This window comes from Ochlerotatus camptorhynchus, unplaced genomic scaffold (genome assembly GCF_037179485.1).
Source record: "Ochlerotatus camptorhynchus isolate MF236.1 unplaced genomic scaffold, CSIRO-AGI_Acam_v1.1 ptg000176l, whole genome shotgun sequence".
In the NCBI taxonomy this organism is placed as follows: domain Eukaryota; kingdom Metazoa; phylum Arthropoda; class Insecta; order Diptera; family Culicidae; genus Ochlerotatus; species Ochlerotatus camptorhynchus.
In genome coordinates this window covers 2,668,855-2,686,076 of record NW_027040666.1, presented here as the reverse complement: position 1 = coordinate 2,686,076, position 17,222 = coordinate 2,668,855, and the positions used below count along the sequence as shown (strand labels likewise).

Below are 17,222 nucleotides of genomic sequence, written 5' to 3'. Positions count from 1 at the left end.
TTCCTAGTGAACAAACCGTGGTAATACAGAATGGGAAGAAATTAGAAAAAATCCACGTCAATCGTATAAAGCGATACAATGATTAATCAATGAACAATGAAAAGTACGCGGAACAAATTCGTCAGTACCGACAAATAATTATTTATTTATCGATTATTATGTACATAATGTTTATATTATAATTAAGAATAGAGAGACACACATATTAAAATAACAATTAAAATTTGGAGGAACATGGGAGATGGCTATGAAAATGGAAAGAATAGTGCGAGCAAATAATAAAAATATTAGTGAAGTGAAAAAAAAGGTGATAAACTGTAGCTAATGTATAAGAGAGATACATGGAATGTTTGTGAGAGCGTGCGTTAGACAAGGGAAGACGTTCCCGGAACGAATGATGTATATGGTGATGATTAAATTGAATAGTAATATAAATAAACAATAAGAATAAAAATCGAATGGAAATTATTGACTAAATGATAATGACCCCGGGGTATGTAGATATAAAATTAAGTATTGTTATTTGAAAATGAATTTATGGAATAACCAGAATGATAAGAGACAATTGAAAATTGTAAAGAAAAAGTATATATTAAATTTCAATTGGGATTAATAAGGAATTGAACAAAATGTTCAAAACATGCATATATGGAGATGAAAACATAAAAGCGAAGCTTCAGATAAAGTTTCAAGAAAATGAAAACTAAGGTAAAAACATATAGAGTTCTATTATTAACTCTACAGTATTTTCTAATATAATTAGTGATGAAAACATTTCAAAGAGATACAAAAAATTTCGACCTATGTGTAATGCATGTAGTAATTGAATGATTCAGCTAATAAAACAAATGTATTCATCAAAAAAAGAGCAAAATATTTCGCAGTACGATTTTGAATGGATCGAAGAGCTAAGGATTGACATTACAGCACACAATATGGGTTAAATTACTGAAAAACAGTTACAGATTTATACAATAATTTCATTAAAAAAAAAAAAAATTCACGTTGAAAAATAATACTTATGACAATGATGAAAAAACGGTGACAAACAAGATCAAAGTGGACAAGAAGATTGTACCTACAAAACGCTTTGGACTAACTGTGTACTAGAATCTTACAGCGAGATTGAATACAAAACAATTTTGAACGGAAAATACCGTCAAAACACAGCATTAATATACTGTAAATGATCCCAGAGTCGTAAATGATGTTATGGTTGACAATTTATTAAAGACCGTTTTATTTTTTACAGACCGTTACAGATCTGGAGATGAACAATTGGACAATGGCATTCGGAATCCAGAATGCACGAGAATTTATGAATGAGTCTAACTGAAATTTAAGTTTACTTACAGATACCCACCGTTTCCACTCAATTAGCGAAGACGAGCACTTGCAGCAATTTGGCCACTTACAAGACATTAATTGAATTGACTAAATAAAAACATAAACGTATGGCCAGAGGAACCTGGAACCGAGCATAAATGAATCGAATTACAGATACGTGCCGTTTTAAACCTCATTAGGAGAAAGAGAGTACTTGCTGCAATTTCATGACGTAGCCATTCAGATGCTTTGATTAATTGGTGAGTTACAGCTACAGACAAAAAGAGTTAAACGAAGTAACAGAAAAAGTAGGGTAATAAAATAAAAATACTAGCAAAACATGATGAAAGATATCAGAATAAGAAGTATGACACAAAGGAACAAAGTTAAGAGTAAAACAAGAAGTGTAATATCGAAAATCAGATAAAAATGTTCAGTTAAAGTAATTAATTCTGAATTTGTTTGCAGAAAATAGATAGTTTATTGTGTAGATGAAAATATAAATTTGAAAAAAATAAGAGCAGCAAGCAACTAACGCAGAATATTATTAATCACATCATGTCAATGATATCAAAGTATGTAAACCAAGTTAAAAAAAAATAATTATAGTTGATTCAAAAGATGAGTAGAAAATAATTTGAATATACCAAAGTTATAGTTTAATGAATGTTTTAGAGTGAAATTGATAAAAAATAAATTATAGAAAAGATAATTATTGGTGATACAGTGAGAAAGGGAAAATCGATTTTGGATATCCTTGGATGTACCAGGTGGCGAATCTCAGAGACGGTCAACAGCGAAGGAAGAGTCACATTCAAAATGGCTAGATGACAATCGAAAGACAAATCATGCGGAAGATTGAAGATTGACGGTGTTGGTTAGGATCATCGGAAAAGTATAAGGAACAGGAAGATGGAATCGAGTGGTTTATCGAGGATAACAGAATTGATGAGCAATCTTTGGCATAAGCTCATCACACAGTATCTAAAAAGACAAACTACTTCAGCAACGGTTTCGCAAACATCATCATAAAACTACAGAACATACAACGTAACGTTTGATATGACATCATTACACATCAAACTCAAAAATGGCAATGAAGCACAATCAAGTACAAAACTAACGCCTGGTATGGCACAAACAATAAATTGACTAGCTGCATATATAAACACAGATAGAAAACAGTCGTGGATATAATCCAAAACAAGTTTACATCTTATAACGAAAATCATCGAAGATGTGGAATCAAACTACACCATAGAGAAAGTTGAAGTTCTAATAAGCACTAAAAAAGTTTCCAACAGAAACATACATAATGACGAGATGCGATCAGTACAAGACATAGATATGAAAGACGATGCAGGGTAACCTGAATGCGGCAAACAACGAATCATAGATGGCGGGGAATGGCAGATACACCCACACCTAATATTTGATATCAACCAAATGACGAGTCAGGAACAGCTTTCAATCGCACGGATGAACGAGCAGAAACGAAGGCGCTTTTACGAAAGGCACAATTGAGGATCACCCTAAGGTTAGGAGAAATATGGCAACAAGAAAGCACGAAATTTTCAAATGGAAGATTACCAACTCAAGCTTATTGATAATAATTTTTGAAAAATGATTCTCAAGCTCAGTAAGTAGGGGGGATGCAACAACCCCAAATTCTAATATCACTCCTTATAGTGAATTATTCGCAATAGTTCTATACAATGTTAACATTAAATATCAATTGCAACAAGAATGGTATAACTCAACTAAACGCATAATTAACGTAAGTCAGTTAGGCAAATTTTCATATCAGCAAAACGCGTGATAAAACTTGTTAACACAGATGATTTAGCCAAATGACAAAATTTAGTTAAAGTATGAACGACTGAATATGTTTATTAATAGTACAAAGTAGTCTCTTAAGAAAGGCACAGTAGGAGTAAGAACCATAGTAAGAAGATCCAGTAAAAAATTAGCAAATATAGAATAGATACCAGCGCATATCCTTGAGTAGAATCTCTTCGATATTATTCTCAAGCTGGTTAAGTAAGAGGGGATGCAAAGGCCTCAAATTCCAATATCAATCTGAGTAAGAAATTAACCAGTAATAGACCCCCATACGGTAGGAGCAAATACACAACTTAACAGCAGCAGTGACAATGTCGCACATTTCCAGGGTCAGTTGTTTATAAACAGTTGCTACCGCGTCGTCAGCGATGCGCGCTGGCTTAACTAGGTGCTTCGAGAAAGGTCAAAGTAAACATTGGTGAGTAAGCATCCTACATAGCCGTTCCTACCGCGAGGAGCATTAATTCTTGTTAAGACACCGACTTTCCAAGAGAAAAACTATCTGTCTCGCTTTATATGTACATACTGGAGAAAAACTATTGTGTAGAGTTTAAGTAACAAATTCATGTATAAAAGGTTTCGAATAATAAAGAATCGGGGCAGTTGTTCTGATGAGTTTATTATCCGAGGTTTGCTAGGTGCGGACGAGCACAGTTCCAACCTCAGGATAACTGATTCATCAAAGAGCTTTTTCCATACAGTAGAAATGGAATTGCACTGTCTTTCATTTTACGGAGAAAGAAAGACCACGCGAGTTGTTGCTCTACGTTGGGCACTTCAACACGGGAGTGAAACATGGATGCGCAACGGAGTATGGGCGCTTCAGCAATAGCCAGGAATCATGCCGAACAATTCTGGTCCAAGCAGCAGCAAGAGGCGTCTTCTGGAAAGTGAAGTGCGTAATGCACAGCCACCTCCGAAGTAATACGACAAGTGGTACCGGGGGAAAAGGGCAAGGCGTCCATGGAGGTTTTAGTGCGGTAAGAATCCCGCGACCGTGCGCCCGGTCGTCAAGCGGTGGCATGATGGCCTTTTTGAAGGTTTCCTCCTCGCAAAAAAAAATCAGACTTCTATAAATACATTTTATATAACAGATATGCCATTTTTTATATGAAGTAGACTTAATGCGAACTTGAATAATGAAAAGTTAAACAATAACCCATAATTAAGCAATGTCAATGATATTTCCTTTCATATAACCTTATAAGTTAATAAGTGGCTGTGGGATTTATTACCAATGGCGCCATTTGTTATAACTGTAACTAAAAGTATATGCATTTTGTAACCAAAACCTAGCATTGTTGCCTAAAAGTTGATAGATCTGACACAACTTGCAGTTAAGATAAAGTTATTGAAAAGTGTCTAAATTTTTATAAGAATCTGTAATAACTTTTCAAATATGTGTCATAGTGATACACAATCTTGAAGAAAAATGTGTATTTGGATATAATGTGTAACTTTGTAGAAAATTTGAAAGCATTAAAATAATTATACGCAAACTTATTAGCGAAAAACTGACTTTAAAGGGTTTTCCACAAACAATGCAACATATGTCGTCAACGTTTACAAATGGAGTGTTGCCGTTTTCGACAAAGTTGCAAATTTAAAAAAAATATCATCCTAATACGTGGATACACTATCGCCCTAAAAGCACATACGAAAAGATATACTATTTTACGTCAATAAACTTTTTCAAAGACATTATCCTTGTCAAATCGCACATTTCCAAGGAATTAAAAAAACGCGTGATTTTTAATAGGTTCCCTCCAGTGTGAAATCGCCAAAACAGAATGTACCCAAAAACGGGTAAACTATGTTGGGAGTGACAAGTTGACAAACGAACAACATCGATCGGATTCAGTTCGATGTTGTTCATTTGTCAACTTGTCACTCCCAACTACATAAATGAGTAAAAGTTATTCATTTGTGAGTAACAATCACAGGAGAAGTTTTTGTGTGTGTAATCCAACGAACATTACCTTGCACTGGTGTATGAGAAGCGTCTTCCTCTGCTCCGGTCAGCGCTGAGCGGTGAACCACCACTATCCTTTTCCTTAACCCGTTCCAATGATGACTTTCCGGATTTGTCCCCTCCGCTTCGTATCATCGTACTATTAGGCGAAACGTCGCACTGCTTCTGAGTCATGAAAGACTCGTGCTTAGGCGGCAGTGGAGACTTCGAATCCGGACAGTGTCGCATTGGGCGCAGATTCGGTTTTCCGACATAATCGTAGCATTCCTGCAGCGAAACCGGTTGCATGCTGTACGGAGGCGTGTGGAACACTAGTTGCTCGTCGTGCAGTAGACTTTGGCCGAAGCCATACTCGCGTGGATTCGGATGAATGTGGTACCGGGCGATGTTGATAAAGTCCTGCAGATCTTGGGCCGAAGGTTTAAAAAAACGAGGCCCATTGCGATTGGATCCGAAGAAGGCACATCCTCCGACGCACCCGCAACGAATCGGATCACTGCTGTTGGCCCACACAAACCATAGTTTTTTGTTTCTTTCGTCGTGTAGTTTTAGATAGCTGGAATAATGTTAGAAAATGTTAAATTAAGCTTTAGTTTAACGGACAAATAACCTTACTTGTGCTGCACCAAATGCAAGCAATGTTCCGGGATGGGCAACGCCGAGGCAGCTTCAATGATTACGGGTCCCAGCGAGAGACAGCCCACCTCAAGCCAAGTTTCCGTCGAATCGATATCCCTGTTGCTGTTCCGGGTGGTGGAATGAATAGATGCGTAGACTTCCTCCTTATCTCGTCGGAAATGTTCTGATTCATGGTTACGTCGATTCGGTAACGATCCGTACGAATCATCTTTGGAATCGCGCCGATGTGCATGCGGCATTTGCTGTTGATGCTGTTCGGACGTTTTCTTCTGCTTGGTACCCGGCTCATCAACTCGTTTGTAGAGTGGATTTGTATCGTCCTTTTGCTCCGATTCATGCTTGAGGGAGTTTTGATGGCGAATCTTGGCGGATCGATTGCTGCCAGTTGTGTTGGTGTTGCTGTGTGAGTTTCCATTGCTGTGACTGAAATGTCCTCCGGTGGAAACAAACTGCCGCAGAAGGATGGTGGGAATCAACCCGGTGACACCGGATTTCACCTGCTGGCCGTGTAGGTTGCAGGTGGCGATTCGAATGGGTGACATCCACGTGTGCAGAGCGGTGCCATTTTCCATCAGATAGAAGTCTACCGCATCGATTGCTACACGGGTCATTCGGTACTTGATGTCCTCCGTCGATGGGCAGCGGTACTTGGCATCTTCTTTGGTATGGGGGCACACATTGGTAGGAATTCCGTGGTGGCAGTAGCGGACGGTTTTTGGAGACTTGAGTTCATTTTCCGAATCCATCGTTAGAAAGGCCAAAGTTTCCAACCCGGTTACGACGTTGCACAGTTGGGGAAGGGTCATCTTACCGGACAGCTTTCCCAGTTGCACCTCCAGCAACCAAGCGTATTCGAGGGTTTCTTCGTCTAGCTGGCGGCCTTCATTGCTGAACATGGCATGTCCACGAACCTGCACAGCCGACAGCAGCAAGTGGCCTTGCTTCAGGTGTTTGTCCTTTGATGGGCGGATCGAATTGTCCGACGATATGAGAAACGATGGACTAACCAGCACCTGCAGTTCCGTTTCGTGGAATCGCTTTTTCATCTCGAATCCAAGCCGCTCGATTAACACCACCGGACAAGGGGGATCATTTTCGTTGCAATTTTTTATCACATGCGCCTGCAGATCGTGTATCGTAACGTTTACGATGACCTCCAATGGACGATACAGTCTCGGATCGAATCGCTTCGGTTTTTCGTCCGCATTGACACTCGTTTCCGAAACGGATTTATTCGGATCATCTTTTGAGCTAGTTGATTTAGTACCACCACCTCCGCTTCGCCCGGTTGAGCTTGATTTAGCGTTCGAGTTTTCCATATCTGTAAAGGATTGATCCTCCCCGAAGATGTTCTCTTTCAGATGAATAAAATTTCTCAAAATAGCACCATATGCGAGCATTATGGAAGAACCGATCTCAACGTCAACCGATACTTGATCCGGAGGTAAACTGGTGGGATCGAATCGCGGCTGTCCGGCGTCATTCCACGTGATAGCTGGAGATTTTCGCATTTTCGGTATGCGCATAGGACTGAGCAGGATCTCCTCCTTCTCGGGAGTGGTGATGTCCGCTTGGGGATCTGGCCCGAGCGGTGGCATCGGATGGTAGAGGTATTTGATAGAGAGAGCTACAATCGGAACGGTCCAGCAGTCGATCCAACCGGCCGAACGCAGACAAACCCGTCGCCACTTTTTCGTAATCAGGTCAGTTCGTTTTTTTATGCTGCCGTCACGTGTCAGGATGTGAGCGTTTTTGTCCAGCGCGACTAGAATGGGTTTAGTACTGGATTGCTCCGGGAGATACATGCTGAGATCCAGGCCTTCGCCGTGAATCCAGAAAACGATGGGGATTTTCAAAGGGAGGAAATCGTCGAACGGTAAGGTGAAACCGAGATCAAACAGATCACCACAGAAAGCGAGATGGTGATTTTCCTGATTCGTACTTGAGCAGTCGATCCAGTTGAACTCGTTACTCAGGGTGATGATTTCGAACTCTTTTAGGATCACACCAAACTTCCACGTGTACGGAACGAAACTGAGAATGTCGGGTCGAGTTTTGGATGCCCAATCGTCGATTAGATCGGCGAAAAAGTATTTGTGGGAGTAAACGATGTAGGCGGTTGCTTTGGTCCCTGTCAGATTTATACTCCATTCTTGGTGCTCGTTCCAGCGGACTGGATAGTGAACTTTAACGTTGAATTGTAGCGTTTCACATTCAGCGAGACTTCGGTACTGCAGACTAGTTGTAGCTTCCACATGTAGCAATTGCCCTGTCAGTTTGGTTGTGAAGCCATCCTGGAGGGTGATCCAAGGAAGGGTGACTTCCAAACATGAACCGGCTCCGATGTTCACATGAACAGCGTTTGTTTCTTTGTTTTTAGAAAACAGAATATCGATTGTCGCTTCGTTCAGTGTGCACAGATTTATGTCAAAGGATTGCATTTCTCGACGATCGCCAGGTTTCGGTGGTTTTGTCACTTGCATCGCCTGGTAGTCTGGAGGGAAAAAGAACTTGAACAAGTTATCCCTTTGACGGTCTGCCCATGGACCGTAGCTGAAATCGGTGCCTTTGCCACATTTGATGTCGATTCCCCAAACGGGTGGAGCTGCTTCCACTACGTCTCCATTTGCAAGCGTCAAGGTTACCGGTTCCTCCGGAACAACGCCGGCTTCGTCCATGTAGAAATACAGTTGAATGTTGTTGGACATCATGACAACAAATCCCTCACCCATATATCGAGGTGGTTCGTCAACCAATCCTGTATACTTAGGACTTGGCGCTAGTAGGACTTTCGCATTCTCGACTTTCGCCTTGACAATGTGCATAAAATGATCCAACTTGGACACTGCTGGCTTGGTGCTGTAGACGCAGCGCGCCTCTTCTACCCAAATCGAAAGCGTTGTCGGCGTCAGACGATTTCCAAACACAAACCTTCCGGAACATATGTCAATCTTGATCACCGGAATCAAATCACGCCACGTTGTAGCAGTCATGGCTTCGGGCCTCGGCTTCTTCACCTTGGCTTGCTGTTCGTTGCTCTGCCGTTGATTCTCATAGTTCATTGCTCGCTCTTTGAAACGTGCAATTTCTTCGGCACTCATATTGTCCGTTGGCATCAGAATCGAAGGCTTCAATCCGAATGTTCGCTCCAGTTTGGCGTACAGATCCGATCGATTGTACACATGCAGCTCGAATCCATTCAGCATGACCGACAGTCTCGTGTCCGAGTGGGACAAGTCTTCCGATACATCTTTCGGAACGTACGATCTCCACCAACGGACTATGAAATAGCCATCCTGCACGCGAATCGTGTAGTCATAGTTGACGTAAACAACATCTCGAAACATAATCTTTCCGGCAAGAGGGTTTACATTGAGCGAGCCAATCTTGAAATAAGCATCTCTTATGAATAGCCGATTGACGAGTTTGGTGATAAAGTAGCCGAAAACGCGTGAATTGTAGAATGTGATGTACACCACCCAAACGATCGAGGAGAGTAACGACAGCAGCAACCACACCTTAAAAATAAACCAAAAATTATTAGTTTCCAACAGAATAGGGCGCACTTTATAAGAACCGCCACCTACCATATTCTTGTCCAGTTTCATGTCCTCGATCGACTGAGTCGTGTTGAACTGACCCATGCTCAGGTCCAGATCGATAAGATCTGGCTCCTCCGACACTTCGTAGCTCATTTTGATGCCGCGTTTGCGTTAGACGTAATCCTACAAGTAGAAAAGCAAGTTAAAAAGTGATTATAAGTACCTATTCCCAGCAAAAAAAAGTAGCAACTCTTAACGCGACTCGCGATTGCGAAATACAACTATAAAAAGTGCGACCTTCGTTAACAGCACTATATGAGCGGGGTGAACAAAGAGTATAAAAAAACAAGTCCACCACAGAACGATGCTCCTCAACAGAAAAAAAAAATATGTAGCGCAAAGGTCAACGCACGTTTTCTGATAGTACTATTATATTCTCAACGACGAGCGAGTTCACAACAAGAAGCAACTGGTGTTCGATAGCGGTTCACCGTCAATCAGCTGTTTGCCAGACGCAGGGAAAAACGAAAATAAACCGAGACGCTTTCTCCGCTTGCATAAAAAACGTAAACAAACTTCTCCCAACCACCCACTGTTCAGAATCAAAACAAAAAGACAGCATTCACTCCCACAACCACCCACCCCTCCCAAAAGTGTTCTTTGGAAAATGACAGCACACTGCCAGCCAAACTTGACAACCGTGGAAAATCGATTTCGGAACGGGAAGTACTTTTACAAATCAATATTTAATGGCTGGCTGAAAACTACGTATGACGCATTTCGGCCGATAATCACGTCGATTTCTAACGAAAAGCATTACTTCAACGCGAAACAATACGCTTATCAGATAATCAAGTCCTTATCAGCTGAATTAGTCATCGATCAGTCTCTTTTCAGGCGCAAATGGCCTAGACCCACCCAAATAGGTGCTAGTTTGTTGTGTAATTTTCTCCCACAAAATGCACCACCAAGCACGCACAGAACCACGAAAATTTATCTTCATCCCATTGCTTACCTTCTTAACTTGCTAATAAACATAAATATATTCCATGAATTTAAATAAAAAGCACAATTTTCTACGAAAAACTAAACATCACAGATTGATTTGCAAACACGATCGCCATCTTGTTTTTCCTATTTTGACAGTTGTTCGATGGCCACAGACTGAGGTACAGATGGTCAAACAAGGTACGAATCCTTAAAACACAATTTTCCGTCGTTTTCCATAGCTTTGCCTGATAATTTCGAAACAAAGAGAAGGAGAATATTAATCGATTTTTTCAAAACCAAAGAACCTTAAATAAAACCTCGAAACAGTGCAAATAATGCACTGTAAGCATCAAGCTGAGCAGTGTCAATATCTGTCTGTACGATGTTTACGGTAATCATGCTGGCGAAAGTTGCCTCATGGGATTGTAGGCTACAACATAGCAGATCCACCAGATGGGCTCATTCACACAGCCTGCCAGAATGTTTGTAAATATTCCCGGCACGAAACAGACAATCACTTTGTTAATGCATGATTTTTTATGGATATCGACAATCAATCACTCATGTCCCGAAATAATCCGCTGTTCCGACTCATTTTCCTAACCATGAAGAGTGTTTTTCATTGAAGAAAACTGTTTTGAAATATGTACCGCTGTGGCGTCATTTGTTTATGTTTACAATCGCGTTAGTTAATGCTGTGTCCGCTGGAGGTACGTTGATCTTTGAGTAAGGTTCCGCAAGTGAACGCAAGGTGGCAGCAGTCATTTTGCGATGAATACGGTCGTTAAACTTCCCCAGAAATAGAGTAGCTTCTACTCAGATGAAAGAAAATTTTCTTTACGGAAACCGCAAAATCGCAACAATGACTATTGGCAAATCAAAGTTGGCGCTCGTGGAGAATAGAAGAACTATAAAAGTGATGAGGGTTTCAAAATTTTCCGCGGGGAAGTATACGAGTGCAATCTTAAAATGCTTTTATTTTGCAAATGGAACATTTTATTTACATCTGGTTGCTGCTACAGTGGTAGAAAAGCTCAATTCTATGTGTACACCTAAAAATCTGAAAAGAAATTAATTTTTCTATATTATTTGTCTATTGAGTAGTCCTTAAGTTTTCTACTAACATAGCACCAGCCAGATTTAAATAAAATGCTCCATTTGCAAAATAAAAGCATTTTAAGATTGCACTCGTATACCTCACGGTGTAAAATTTTGAAACCATCATCACTCTCATAGTTCTTCTATTCTCCACGAGTACCAACTTTGATTTGCCAATAAAGGACTCAATTTTGACTATAAAGTATGCATATTCGGCTACAACGGGACTACACCTTATATGTGTGTATTTTTTACACCTTTTATGAGTATCTGTAACTCATAAATGCAAAAATTTATGGATTTTTTTTTGTAAAATTTTAGTTAATACACAGACAAACAGACGTAACTCTTTGAAAAAGTTTTTCTTGAAAACATAGTATCTCAAAACATAGGTCCTCAGTAACGACATCTCTCTGGCTTCTCGCGGAAAACAAGCTTGCTCGCTAACTCGCAAACAATATTGCATAAAAGTTCTATAGAATGTATAGAAACGTCAAAGTGATCCGATGCCAGCGCTGCGGCGAGTAGTTCGCGGAACTGATAACATTCAAATCATCCCTTAAATTACGTGAACGAAGATACACAATGAAGTGTTACGTCTGTTTGTCTGTGGTTAATATATGGGTGGTCCCGTTTTCTTTAAAAAATGCGTTCTTTATAGTCATAAAAGAGTATTTTTACTATTACCGTGTGTGTTACTCGACTAGCTCTCTGAGAAGATGAGATTGAACGGCCGTGAAAAGATTGCATGCACGCTAAGATCAGATAACCCAAATGTAGGTTTACTTTACGCAAATCAGGCGTAAACTGCACAAACTCAGATATGGGTAAATTTTTTAACCCAAATATGGGTAAATTTAAGTCAAATTTGCATAAAAATAAATCATTTATGGATCATAAGAACCCATATTTAGGTTAAAAAAATTACCCATATGTGAGTTTGTGCAATTTACGGTCAATCTCGGTAATCTCTTTGTACCGTCTGGGTAAACTGATCTTAGCGTGTGGACAATCAAAGTAACACATAGCCTGCGTCAACTGAATATCTTTTCACAGCCCAAATCTGACACCTTTTTTTTACGGAAGAGAGTAAAATTTGTAAGCGAAATAATTCAGTGTGTAAGTTGAATGAATGCACGGGCGAAATGTAGAACCAGTTATAGCGACATCTTGTGGTAAATTCAATAGTATGAACGCATTGAAAATGAAATAAACTCAGAGAGATAGTTACTTTTACTCAGTTGTGAGTAACTGTTACTCATTCGTTATTACTTAGCGTGACAGTAATGTTTACTCATTCATAGGGAGCAACTTCTAAAAGCGTACACTTATAAATTAAACTAGTCTCATAATCAATTAGACATTAAACCCTGTTTAGTCATATCGAATGATTAAAAATTAAGAGGCAACTAACCATCACTCGAATCACTGAATCTCATAGGTCACCAACGAGGAACCGAATAATTCGTTTATACATATTTTTCAGGCATATTTTTCAAGTCAATCAGTTGCAACGATTAATTCCCTTTATATTTAGATAATATTTAGTTTTAGTTTTGTTTTAGCTTTAAGATGACAATTGGGTTCTTTAATTTTGAAAAATATATCGGTTTTTATATATCATCTGAAAGAGCTTCGTTTTCTGAGCACAGCGATATTTTTTTCGAACCCACACACTTTCATCTCGATTTTTAAATCAAGATTTAAAGCAAAATAATAATTTCACTGTTTGACACTAAACTAACAAACTGACAGCTCGCTCCCATACAAAGTGACACCGAGGGGCGCTAATAAGGTGATTTTTGCAAATGCAATCGTAATTATTTAAAATAGTGCCAGTGTACCAAAATTGATGAAATTTTGAGTTTGGGTTCCATTTTTAATGCAGATTACGAATATGCATTTACCTCAATACCCTTAAAGAACCCAATTGTTATACCACAGACAAACAGACGTAACACTTCATTGTGTATCTTCGTTCATGCATTTAACGGTTGATTTGAATATTATCAGTTCCGCGAACTACTCGCCGCAGCGCTGGCATCGGATAACTTTGACGTTTCTATACATTCTATAGAACTTTTATGCAATATTGTTTGCGAGTTAGCGAACAAGATTTTTTTCCGCGAGAAGCCCGAGAGATGTCGTTTCTGAGGTCTTATGTTTTTAAAATACTATGTTTTCAAGAAAAACTTTTTCAAAGAGTTACGTCTGTTTGTCTGTGGTTTAAGTTCCAAAAAACGTCTTTTTAGTTTTATTTATTCAGTTTTTGATACTTATTCACCATTAAAAACATCCACTCATCTAAGTTATTGTTTTAATCTTCGTATTTGCATGTTTTAATCTCGGTTTTAATAAACTTATATTCACTGATAGAGGTAATACATCTAGCAAGTCTTGTTCAATGATTGTTTTACCACCGACAAACCGACATGAATGACCATAGCAAAAACAATAAAATTTCTGACCAAAGCACACTAATAACATCTGTCTCCGGGTTCGCGGGAAATATTTAGCTAAGCCATGAGCCCGTATGCAAAAGTTATGAATTCTTTCGTGTCTGATAAATTATTTTTATCTAGATAAAAAAATCCTATGGTTTTGACAGTTCGGATCACTGCACATTTAAATCGACCGTTTACGATTTTCGGGCATAAGTCAGAATTAAGTGTCATGTTGGTTTGTCGGTGGTTTTACGTTCGCTAGGAAAGAAGTTGAGACGAAATGATTTTCTTGGTGTTTTATTTTGTACACCAAGAAATGTGTTTATATTAATTTTGTGTATTCGTTTGTGATTGTGGTTGTTTTAATCATTGATGATTCTATTTATTTTTATTTTTGATTACATTTTAATCATTTTTGATTTTATATTAATATTTTAAAAGAATTTTATCACAAGTGATTATTTAGAATTTAATCATGCATGACTACTGTCTGCCTCGGACCGAAGACATCATATCAAGAAGACTGGCAACTTTTCCAGAATCCAAGCGACAGATACAGTAGCGATGCGCTTGAGAGAAGGTGGAAGCAACGCATAGAAAAATGAGCAAATACACAAACATCTTAATAATAAAAAAGTGACTTTTTCATTGTTTCAGCATATTTAAAATTCGAAATTTATGTGTTCTCCCGTACAATAATGTAACAATAAATTATAATGTACTGGAAATTCAACATTAAAAAGTAGAACAGGGAGGGTACGAACGGAAGCTTGACGTAGGACCGCTAGTGGATGGAACAAATATGTTGTTCATTTAGTTCTTAGCTCTTTCCGTTTTTGAATTGGTGGCCCTGAAAAGGGCCAGTTGTTTTTCAAATGGTGGCCACACCAGTGCAAGTCAATGCCAACCAGATGACGGCGGCCTAGTCATGCTTCCTATTGCGGGAAGCCTTTTCTCCGGTCGATGTGGGTGTATTGTATTGGTGCGATGCGTGCTGTTCCACTCACATGTCGTGTCCGACGCTTATCCGTCCGTTGCTCGAAAGCAAATGACGAAGAACACGATTTGACAAGCGTTTTTATCATCGCTGCTTTTCTCCTCGCTTCCTTTCATTGGTCGATCAATCGAGCATTGAGCTCGCTCATGTGAGCATGCATGAAGTGTCGTCTGTTCGATTTGTGCTCTATCGTTGCGTCCGTGTTTGGAATATTTCGTTACAATGTGACCCCCAGTATAGAAATTAAAGACATAGTCCTACGTCAAAATCATTGTTCTTACGTTGTTTTATTATAATTATATTTTTTTTCGGGTTTTGTTGTCTTCGCTCGGACTCAATAAGGTGAAGCGGAAATTGGCGTACTTTTTAACCTTTTTTGATTTAATTTATTTTTGAGTGTAGGTTACTCGTGCGCTGAGTGACCTATTATTTTAGAAATATCTCCATACAATTGAGTAAAAGTGACTTAAAACTGGGTAACTCACTCTCAGAGATAGTTTAGTTTTCAGTGTAGCGGGGAAAAGCCCAAAAACAATTTTCGCTCAGAGAGTGAGCCACTTTCACTTATTCGTTGCTAAGAGAAGAGGTGACAATACGGGGGCGAAAATGAACCACTATTCTGTCAAACGTGAACCAGCTCCTGATTTGCCGATTTCATGTGCGTAAGATAGAGATAGAGATAGATAAAGATAGAGATAGAGATATAAATAAAAGAGGAAGAAGCCAACTGTCACCTCTTCCTCTTAGATTCGTTGGAGAAATTTCTAAAAGCGTACCCTAATAAAAAAAATTCCAACCCAAATGATAGAACTATTCCACAAATAGTTTGGATGATACCCTGAACACGTCATTGAGCAAAACAATCATACAAATTTTATAAGGGTATGTACTACGCTGAGTGACCTACGCTTTTAAAAAGTAGAAGGGTCTGTGCCTAGGGGCACAAACGGAAGCTTGACGTAGGACCGCTAGTGGACGGAATAAATGTGAAGAGCATTAAGTTCTTTTAATTGATCAAATTTGATCAATTAAAAGAACTTAATGCTCTTCACATTTATTCCACATACACATACACACATATTTAATATCTATTATCTCAACTCTTTCCGGTTTTGAATTGTAGGCGATCCAAATTTGTAGTAATCTTTTTCAAAAAGAAAGTTGATTACGAGAATCAATCAGGGTGGCCAGTGAATTTTCATTTTGAAAATCCCGGTTTTTTCCCGGTTTTCCCGGTTCAAATCTTAAAAATTCCCGGTTGTTAATATGCAACAAAAAAAAAACAAAATTTACTGATAGGATAAAAAAAATGTGATTTAAGAAGATTCCCAAGATTCTGGAGCTTTGAAATTTGTGTAGAGTCTGAAACTAGAACTTTTCTTCAAAATTTGTGATTAATAACATGCTTCGTGATGCAAGATTTGGAGAAACAATAATTAAAATGTGAAATTTTGAATTTTTTTCAAGATCACAGATTTATAAAAAAAAAACATCATACTTATGAGTCGTGGAGTCATAATTGTCACGCTCTGAGACTTGGAAGCATTTTAAGGGTAATAACAAATTACATAGCAATCTGTAGAATCTGGCGGACAAACCCTGGAATTTTTAGTAAAATTTAAAAGAATTCAAAGTGTTTATTAAAACAAATATTGAGAAGGATTCCCACACAGTTTTCAAAGGAGAAGAGCAGATTTCCAGAATTATTCTTACATGAAATCCATAGAAATTGTTAGATGAATTTGGAAGGATTTCTTTGGAGAAGAATGCAAGTTCTAAATTAAACTGTTAGGTAATTTTAGTAGATTAAAAAAGAATTGTGAAAATAAAAATAAAACATTGCAGAAAATTCCTACGTGGTTCTGATGAGATTTGTATGGGCATCGTGAGGAACATGACAGATGAATTTTAAGAAGAATTCCAAGAGAATTATGATCGGAATTCAACAAGAAACAGAGTTCTTAAAATGTTCTGGCAATAATTTCAACCCTAGTGCGAATGATTCATCACATAACCCAAACAAAATTGATTCCAAAAAATTTGCTGATAATTAGAAAGAAATTCTTTAAAATACTCCAAGGGGTTTATAAATTAATTTTCGAAAGATTTCTTTTGTTTTGAATAGAGTTAAAAGAAATGTTTGAAAAGATTTTTAAAGGAATCAAAGTCTCCGGATAGGCGGGAACGGAAATTATATGAAGGATTCCAATAAATTCTTAGAAGGGGTTGGAAGAAAATTCCTAAAAGAATTCAACGGTAATTATTACGCGGAGTGTTTTCTGGTTTATTTCAGAACAATTTCAAGATAATTCAGAGCAGAATTCCAAGTTAATTCTGGAATTCATCATGAGAATTTTGAACAACGAAAAATT

The 17,222-nt window shown here is 38.5% G+C and overlaps 1 protein-coding gene across 16 annotated transcripts in view; it reads right to left on the bottom strand.

Annotated features, from left to right (window-relative positions):
• The window catches only part of tweek (transmembrane protein KIAA1109 homolog tweek), a 76,190-nt gene extending 65,743 nt beyond the window's left edge, over nt 1-10,447 (bottom strand). For all 16 annotated transcript variants that reach the window (XM_065222609.1, XM_065222612.1, XM_065222614.1 and 13 more), the window contains exons 1-4: nt 10,337-10,447; nt 9,367-9,504; nt 5,756-9,297; nt 5,148-5,696 (exon numbers count right to left, since the gene is read on the bottom strand). In XM_065222609.1, coding sequence (XP_065078681.1) covers nt 5,148-5,696; nt 5,756-9,297; nt 9,367-9,474 — 4,199 coding nt within the window. In that variant the 5' untranslated portion in view covers nt 9,475-9,504; nt 10,337-10,447. The remainder of the gene's footprint in view (nt 1-5,147; nt 5,697-5,755; nt 9,298-9,366; nt 9,505-10,336) is intronic.
• Between the last annotated feature and the right edge of the window lie 6,775 nt (nt 10,448-17,222).